The 9,604-nt window shown below is 50.6% G+C and overlaps 1 protein-coding gene across 1 annotated transcript in view; it reads right to left on the bottom strand.

The window, feature by feature from the left end:
• Window positions 1–4,223: 4,223 nt before the first annotated feature.
• Window positions 4,224–9,604, bottom strand: part of CDH4 (cadherin 4) — a 452,914-nt gene continuing 447,533 nt past the window's right edge. The window contains exons 14-16 of the mRNA XM_063350195.1: window positions 8,673–8,812; window positions 6,591–6,755; window positions 4,224–5,037 (exon numbers count right to left, since the gene is read on the bottom strand). Of these exons, the coding sequence (XP_063206265.1) occupies window positions 4,831–5,037; window positions 6,591–6,755; window positions 8,673–8,812 (512 nt within the window). The 3' untranslated portion in view covers window positions 4,224–4,830. The remainder of the gene's footprint in view (window positions 5,038–6,590; window positions 6,756–8,672; window positions 8,813–9,604) is intronic.

Here is a 9,604-nt window from a genome sequence, read left to right as displayed (position 1 = left end):
TGCAAAATCATTATTAAAATTAAAAAAAAAAAAAAGAAAGAGAAAGTGCTCCAATTATACATCTATATATCGTTGTTGTTTTTTCCCCTATTTGATTTGTAGCTTCAAGCACTAACTACATTATGTACACATTGTGTGAGCAATTGTGCATGGGGTTGCTGTGTGCCGCAGAGAACTTTTATTTTCCCCATGAAACTGAGTCAACTTTGCGTGGGAGACACCTACGTTGGCGAGCTGCTGCTTTAAACATACGCATTCATCGCTATACGGCATTCCCCCCCACCCCCAACAGTATTTTTTTTTTTTCACATTTACAATGAAGAGCTCCAAAAGACATCACAAATAAAAGTCCCGTATTTTACCTTTTTTTTTTTTTTTTTGAGACTAAACAAAGTTGCAATCTTGGCATATTGTGTTGTACAGACCCTGCACTGACCGTCACCGTCCTCCAAAGCCCCAACGCCTCCCCGCTGCCGAGCAGTTGCAGGCCATACGGCCACCTCCCAAGTCCCGCTTACTGCTGCAGGCTGGATTCCGGCCCGACTATCCCTCCCTAAACACCCCACCTCCCTAAACTCCCCACGTCGCCTTACGACCACCACCGGCATCGCCTGGTCCAACAAAAATGGAAAAAAAAAAAAAAGAAAATGGAAAAGAAAATGCAGAAGCAGAACTATGACTAGCACGTGACCACTAGGACAGACGTGCCTACTGACTGTCATTAATTACCTGCTGAACCTCCTCGTGTCCTTGCAAAGCATTTCTGTGACCGATGCCTCTCCCTGGCTCAGGCCACACAGGACACGGACCGAGGGGGCCGCAGCCGGGCGGTGGGGCTCTGACGCCGGCGGCCGTGGGGACAGCTGTGCTATCGGACTGCACGGTCCCTGGCTCGGGGACGTGCAATCCTCACGCCCAGGAGGTGGGGAGCCACAGGTGTCTGGCGTGCCCCACACCCTGGGGGCTCAACTGTCCCCATCCCCTAGACAGCGTGGTGAGCTGCGGTGGGGTCCCCTGACAGCGCGACGGGGTGCGGGGCAACGGTGGTGTTTTGGGGACAGGGTTCCCTCCACCTGCCTGAAAGCAGCTCCTGCCCCAAGGTTTGCAAAAAGTGGGGACTTGAATGTGTGGCCACCACTTCTTTAATTAGCACCACTGCTTTAGATTAGATCAGTCAGAGACCGAGCTTTCTGGTCTCAAGGCATTAACCACTTCGGTGGCCTGTAAGAAAAACCAGTGACTCTACGTTCAGCCAAAGCTGCCGTTTCCCTGCCCCGGCTCCGTGTCAGCCACTGTCACCTCCAGCTGTGGATGGCAACGCCGCGTCACCTCCGCGACGGTCAGAGCAGGGGACACACCGATGGCTCTTCAACGGTCCCTCTCAGATCAAGCCAAGTTTTCTCAGCCGGGTTACAAACCACAAGGAATATTGACACGCAAAAAGGGTTGCAAAGTGACCTGTTTTCCTTGCTGGATGTGCTCCTCGCTCACCTTCCGTCTGTCCCACCGCGAGGGAAGGGGCCCATTGCTGCTGCTACTGAAAAAGCTGTAAAGCTGGGTGGTGGAGGGTGCAGGGGGGAGGAGGAGGAAGAGAAGAGGCAGAGGAGAAGGTCCTGCACAGGGAGACTGAACATAACTAGGTCAAAAGACATTAAAATAGTTGGTTTGATTTACAGGCTTGTGGGGTTGGAATGGCTGGATTGCAAACGCTGCAGAAAAAGTATCTGCCAATTTCGAAAAAGTTTCCGCCGATTTCAAAAAAGTCTCCGATGGAAACTGGTTGGTTTACTTTTAATCACTCAAACAGTTTTGTTTGACTTAGGTTGCATAAATGTTCTTAAAAACCTGAAATGTTTGGAGGAGCTGCAGCCTGACAGCCCCTTCACGGCTCCTTTCGCGCGTCCCCGGTGCAGCGGGGCCATGGACGGCAGCCGTCCCCTGACCAGCCATCCCGCGCCGTGGCCGTCCCCATTCCCACCTGAAATCCTTCCCCCCGCCAAAGCCGCCGCAGAGACGGAGCATCTGGAGCCCGGAGGCAGCTCCTGCTCGGGGGAGCGGTGGGGGGTGGCGGCGGGGGCACAGCCGGTGGCGCAGGCTCCGCGCGGGCACCCCAGGAGCCGAGCGGCGGCGGCGGGGAGCTGGGAGCTGCGGGCATGGCCCCAGGCCTCGAGCCGTGGCCTCCTGCTGGGTCGGTGACGAGGGTACGGTGACGGACACAAACCACTGACGGAGGTCACCAGCGAGACACACTGAGCGCGTTTTTTATTATTCACTACTTGTGCTGTGGCCGGGCAGTGTCTGCAGAGGTGCAAAGCCCAGGTGGTGAAATCCTCCGGCCCGTGGCTTTTCCAAGAGAAAAGGGGGAGAGCGGAGCGTGGCCGCGGGCAGGGAGCCGGGGCTGTGGGCCATGCGGCCAGGGAGGGACGGCCAGGTGGGCTGGAGGCGGCCGGAGGAGGTGGGCAGCGCGTGGCAGATGCAAACTATGACTTCCATAGTGGTGACGGGAACCAACTGAGTTCCTAACTATGGACCAGGAGCTGGGAAAGGCATCGGGTGCCGGCAGTTCGCCAGGCACCGCACTGCTAGCCCGCCCCCGGGGAGCCCCCTCCTCGCCTGGCCGCCACCGTCCCGCTGCGGGTGCGCGCCATCGCTGCCCGCGCTCCCCGGGGGACCGGGGTGAGCGCCCTCGCTCCCCGAGCCACAAAAGGACAAACCGACCCGTCCACCGACCGAGCGCGACAAAAAGGAAAGACAAAAAGCATCCTCGGGAGTCAATAACATGCCGGTAACGCCGGAGTCCCCTCGGGCAGACTTTTACCACATTGCACTTCATACAAGACACATTTCAAATGCTCGTTAATTTACAGAAATTGCATTTTATAGAAAATATGATACAATGAAATATAAAATGCACTAGGAGCATTTCAAAAATCTATAGTAGACGATCTTGCAGCCCCTGTACCCTCGGAACCGGCGTCCACTCGTCACCGCAAGCTCTCGTCCTCGCACTCTGCCGCTCTCGCGTGCACGCGCTCGCTCCCCCCGCCCCCCCCAACTCTTAGCATTCAGCTTGAGAATTAATCGAGATATCAAAAAAAAAGCGAGATTATCCCCTGGATAATCACCTTCCAATACTGTGCACATTCTTGGATTTAAAGGAAAATATATCTAAGCACTTTTACAAGTTTTAGCGAACCCACTGCAAAATCGTCTGCAGAATATAAAACACAGGTAATCCAAGATTTCATAGCACATTAATTAAGTGGCTCATAATCCATTAAATGTGGTTTATATTACACATCCATGCAGTCTAAATCATTTTACAAACATTAGACATAAACCCACTAGTCCAAATCAGTAAAGGAAAAATGTAATAAAAAAAGCTAATACCTATTTGTTATTGGTTAAACTGACCCTACGTATAAACTAGGTAGTATGCTACCATTGATAATACTGATGTTGAATTACGCCTGGATGCTGCAAAACCTCTTGCTTACTTGGCAACGCTTGAGCATATTGACCACAAGATACTTAACAGGCCCTCGTCGCGCTCCTTCTCCAAGAAAACCACATTTACTACAGACAGCGGCGCCTACCCATCGAATAGAAAGGACACACGTTAGCTGAGTTACACGATGGCGCTGAGCTTTGGCTACTAACGCTCCAAGGCATTAATATTGTACTAGACTGACTCCATACTTACGGATGGGAAAAGTGCTGATCAGCTCTCCCTGCCCCCCGCGCCCCCGGCCCGCGCCGCACAACCCCGCCGTGGGCGAGGAGGAGCCCGTCCCGGGCCGGGGGACACCGCCACCTACCCCAGCTGGCGTTTCCATCACTCGCCGGGGGCGGGGGAGCCGAAACACGCCGAGAGCATAAAAACAAACAAATGGGCCTTTGGTCATTTCACGATTTACTTTGTAGGGTTTAGGCAAGGGCTGGCGGAGCTTTCTGTGGCAATAACCAAAGGCTTTATCAATGCTATAGTTCTATGCAGCTACATTGAGTGTGACCGGGGGACAGCACAGCCCCCCCCCACCCCCGGTCCGTATTTTGCATCTGATAACACTGAATTATATACAACATGATGACTAGTTCACCACCTGCTGAGGCTTAAAGATGGCTGTTAAGATTTCCACTCAAACCCCCCCCCACAACTCCTCTTCCACCCCAGAATGAGTCACCCCCTTTAAAAAAAAAAAAAAAAAAAAAAAAAAGGCAAAAAAGAAACAATCTCCACAGTTCCATTTTGTTAACTCCTTCCCAGCTAGAACTGGCTTAGGGTCACAGGGAGTGCTGCCCAGGATGGTTGTATGTTTGTTTTCATCACTCCTGAGATTGAAGGGAATCTGATACATGCACCAAAAGGCACTTTCAAATATATATATATATATATTTTAAAAACAGTGCTTCTGTTCTAAGAAATTCAAGTTAAGACAGAGTGCCTTTCACTCTCTTTAGTCATAAAGCAGATAAACGAGCAATATCCCAGCTGACATTAAAAAAACCAAACAAAACAATAAAAAAAACCCAACCTGCAGCAGAGACAAGTGTTCATGCGAGACAGCTCAATATTCTAAAAAAAAAAAAATCGGAAAAGAAAAAAAGGTAAAAGAAAAAGAAACCTTCTATATCACCACTAAAAATAACAATACAGTCAGCAGGGGATATTAATTAAAAAAGCTGCCACATCTGTACAGTTCTTGCTTCTGCATCGGCTCTTTTTGTTAATGTTGTCGTCTGTGGGTTTGTTTATTTTTTTCTAAATTGTTTTTTTTCTTCTTCTTCTTCTTTTTTTTTTTAAATTTATTTAAATAACGTGAGGTCAGTTTAATCTTCCTCGCCTCCCCCGTACATGTCCGCCAGTTTCTTGAACCTGGGCCCCCAGTCGTTCAGGTAGTCGTAGTCCTGGTCCCCGGAGCTGGAGGAGTTGAGGGAGCTGACGGAGCCGGCGGTGGAGCCGCTGCCCTCGTAGTCGAACACCAGCAGGGAATCGTAGGGGGGGGCCGTGGGGTCGTTGTCCGCCGCACGCAGGCCCTGGGGGGGGCAAACACACGGCGTTAATGCCCCCCGTGGGGTTTGTGGTGGTGCTGGGGAAGGGCGCTGGGTACGGGTCCCCCCTCCGCTGGGGATCCCTGCAGCGGAGCGAAGAGGGGATGGGGACAAAATGAGGGTCCCGGCGCCCCTCCCGGCTGCCCCCAGCAGAAAATCCACCAACTGCCAGCACCTCCGAAACAGCCGGATGGAGCGGGAAGGGAGCTGCTTCCAAGGATCCAGCGCTGGATCTGGAAAGCTTCCAGTTCCGGACAGCCTCTCCTTTCTGGGGTTGCCTCTTAAGATTTCCAGCTTGGCCAATTAAAGAACAAACAGCACCCTTCCTCTCCTACAAATAATTTTAATTTTGATGATTTTGTTTCCTTTAGGGGGGAAAAAAAAAATCACTCCCGGCCAAATTCTGCAAATAGGAGAGACTCGGGGTGTGAAAGCCCGGCAGAGGGCTGGGAATCTCTGCCCTCCCGCCTCGTGGGCAGCAGGGCAGGCAGCCACGGAAACGGCCTCGGGATACGGAGAAAAAGAATTGCTTTGCTGCAGCCCGGTGTCAGGAAAAGCCTCGTGGAACGGACCTGCAATAAAACAAAACGTTCTGCATTCGCACCTTCAGAAAGCCCAGTCCCGGGGTGGGGAGATGGGGCGGGTTTTACGGCAGCGAACGGCAGCCGGAGCAGGGCGAGAGCGGGGCTTCGTGCGCGGGGGTGTGTGTAACGGTGTGCGGGAAGGATGGGCAGGAACAAAGGAGGGAGGAATTTTAGTGGTGAAAATGAGAAAAAAGCACAGCAGGAAATGGATGTAATAACAGAATTAAATCGCTACAACATTTATTTTTCTGACTTAGGAAACGGATGGCGCGTTTTGTCTTGGAGGAAATAACGCATTGATTGGTTTGTAACCACTCGCTCACTCAAAACCAAAAATGAGGTAAGAAATACTAAATGGGCAGATATTTGTACAAGCAGCTAAAGGAGCGGTAGTCTAACATAAAATAAAGAGAGCCTCTCTGATCCGAGATGAACCTCTCTGTTCTGCAAACTCTTTTGAGGTTTCAGACCAAAAGGAGCTTGCGAGGGGCAGACAGAGATTGGTGAAATAATTCCAAGTCCAGGAGCCACAAATGGCTCCTTCGGCTTTAGGCAACCAAGGCAGGTGCCTGGCCACCGCCTGGCCACCAGGACGACACGCCTTTGCCCACGTCCAGCCAACGATTTTACTGACAGCAACTGCAATATTCATAGTAATCCAAGGAAAAGTGGGATCAGGTTATACTGCCCGAATACCGAAAAGCACAGTGTTTGTGATACCCACAGAGAGCTTGTGCTTTTTGTTTGCACCTTGGCTTTTTACAGGCTCGGTGCCTTTATGAGGCCAAGTCCGGCGTCCTTTGCTCCTGCCCATCGTTCCCCTGGCGCCCATCGGACTCCTCGGGTGAGTAACAGCATCGCTTGGTCCACGCAGCCAGCGCAACGCCGCACAGCCGATGTGAGCTGGCTGCTCAAGCTCTCAAGATGTGACACGGCACACCCTGCAGCACATACCTCATTAATAAAGTCACCAATATCCCCTGGATGTGGGATTACTGGTCTTATAGGATACTGCGGTTCAGCACCAATAGGTCTCTCATCCACCCGTCGGACTCCAGGTGTCTTGTTCAGCACGTGCTCCATGGTCTCCGGCTGCTGGAGCTGGCTTAAATCGTAATCCTGTGACAAATGGAAAGGCACAGCGTGAAACCAAGAGCTTTTCCTTCAGATCATCTACTCGCCCAACGTACAAACAAGTCGAAGGGTCTAATCCTATTTCAGCTGAAGTTCGATGGCAAATCTTATCCCTGGCTACGTAGCTCCTCTGACTATCTAAATTACAGAGGAACCCGACCTCTGAATAGCTCGTACAATTGACCTCCTAAGACTGTATCTTAAAACGGAAGGTAAATCAAATATTTAAATGCTCTACGAATATTTTACATGGTGTCTAAATCTTTGGGATAAAAAATTGGCTTCGGTTTGCATGTGCACAGATACGTGCATCATTTTTTGATGAAATACATAATATAATGTAAAGACACAGTGTTGGTAGGCATATTATTGCAATTACATTTGTACAGAAGTAAAAACATTAAAATGTGTATTGCATTTATGCATGTAGGCCTTTCAAAGTAATTATGTTCTTTCTGCTTGTGAAAAATCCCAACAGAATAGGTTTCTATCACGGAATGAGAACCAGGTAATATTTCATTAAAAATGTATTCATGTAGGTAATGGTGTTTTGCTCCTCTTCCTTTGCTGTTATTTTTAACGAATCCTTTCTAAAATATTTAAGCCTACAGTGTAGTTGCCTGAAAGCAGATACTTCAGCTACTTTGAATGCTTATAACAGTACTTTGTTCTACCGGTAAAACTATTCTTGTGCTCAGATGGGGACGATTGAATCTCCAGGAGCAATATTTATAAATAACTTGTCAGCGACAAGAAAAAAGGAATGCTAATTGCAAGGATTTTTCCGTTGAATATGAACATCTCAAGTTTTGGGCGAAGTCCCTGCCTGGGCTCCCCACGGTGGCTCTCGCCAGTCACCCGCTTGCCATCGGGTGCCGCTGGGACCCCCACGGCAGGACGTGCAGCGGTGGGGCCGCCTGCTCCCAACCACTGGCCCTGGCACCCCCTGACCCCCCCATGCCCACGGCAGCCCCCGCACAGACCCATCACCCACGCAGCCCATTTAAGACAGCAAGAATAAAGCCGTTATAACGAAGCAGGGTCACGTAATTTGCATGAACATCATATCTGAGAGTGTCGTGGGCTCTTTACTTGTGTGAGGTGGGAATAAAAAACCAGCGACTTAAACACAAGAGACAAAACTCTGCTATTTTAGCTGAGGAAATACATCCGTAGCAGAAGGATGGCATGTCCCAGGAGTGCAGGCCAGCAAGCTCTCGTGCAGCATCAGTGCCGGTGTCCGTAAGCAGCAGCCAGTGCAGAAAAGCTGACGCGTTCAGGCAGAGCGTGGCTTAGGGCTCTGTCACCACGCAAAGCCGTGCCACCCTGCGCTTCGCGGGGAAAAAGAAAATCCCCGAATCTATTTAGACGTTTCTCACAAACTACGTCCAGAAATTAAAAGAAATTAAAAGGCACATTAGAGAGGATTAAGTAAATCCTGGGAAAGCCCACAGAAGCTCTCGGCTGAAGCAAGCCAGGGCCAGCGCCTGCAGCCACGGCTCTGGGGAGGGCGGTGGCCGCCACCTGGGTTTACTAACGTCTCTGATGGGGAATGGGGAAACACGCAATTTTAATGGCTGAAATACCAGAAATATTGTTTGAAGAGGAGTGTCGATGGATTGATTTACAGTCTCTCCCCAGGAAGCGGGCCTACGATAGCAAAATCCACGTAGCACCGACCTCCCAGCACAGGAGAGCGTCCCAGTGACAGGCTGGACCTAGGCTGGCTCTCACCGATGGCCACGCCACACCAGGGAAGCCAATAACGCTGCCTGGGCACAAACAAGGGCAAACACAACCCTTTCTTTGCAAGTACTTTAGTGAAAATAATGTGGTTTCTGCCTTTTTGAGAATATAGATTGCACAGCTGCTCCTCAGCCATGACCTGCAGGCTCTTCTCACCTGGTCTTCCTCTCCGCCTCCCTCTTCGTCGTACTTCAGGATATTGTCCCTGACGTCGTCCTCGGGGTCGATGAGGAGCTGCTTGGTATGGCGCTCCTTCTCCCGGCGTTTCATCCACACCACGAAGAGCAGAACCATGGCTGTAACGGAGAAGCAGCGGGGTCAGCCGGGACCTCACGTGGCGCGAGGCCAAGCTGCGTGTGTCGAAGCATGGTGGCGTGTCCTACCACTTCACCTGCCCTCTCCTGCTGTGGAGAACCTCACTGGCTGCTAGCAAGAGGAATCAAATTTAATCCTATTGCATGTTCTAATTTATAAGGGAGAGATCAGTGAGAGCTGTAAATACTGCGACAGGCCTCCACTACAAACGTTTCTTTAAGATCCATCACGAATGCTGATTGAGCTGATGTTTATCAGAAGCCAAACACACAATCAAAGGAAAAGCAAACAGAAAGTGTGAAAACTGATGCTTTCTGAAAATATTTGATCTAAATCCTGAATTTTCAGGATTTAGATTTCCACCTTTATTTTATGCAAGGGCACAAAATAAAGGCGGAGGAAAGAGAGCTGCCGAGGTGCTGAGAAGCAAATTGTGTTCCACCAGCGGGACAGGGCGATGGCGGTTGGGGAGCCCTGGCCATCGCTGTCGCTGTGCTGTCATCTGCACTACGTCACGCAAGACTGGTTTGGCAGGGTGGGTAATACTGGTTTGTGTAATCCGATTTGGGCTCACTTATACTCTTTTTAGGTGAGTGAGGCAGGCTTTCTGGACTTCCAGGATCGCATTAGCCAGGACATCAGCGTATGCATTTGGCCGTGGAATTGCAAAGCAGATCTAAGATCATGCGAAATCCTTTCAGAGAGCAGGGCTCGCTTTGCAGAACGAGGGAGAGCAAATCCGGCAGCACTCAGCCAGCTCCTCAGGCATCGGC

The sequence above is a fragment of the Chroicocephalus ridibundus genome, chromosome 12 (assembly GCF_963924245.1).
Source record: "Chroicocephalus ridibundus chromosome 12, bChrRid1.1, whole genome shotgun sequence".
Classification (NCBI taxonomy): domain Eukaryota; kingdom Metazoa; phylum Chordata; class Aves; order Charadriiformes; family Laridae; genus Chroicocephalus; species Chroicocephalus ridibundus.
The sequence above is the reverse complement of the archived record's forward strand: the minus strand, read 5'-3'. Positions and strand labels throughout refer to the sequence as shown.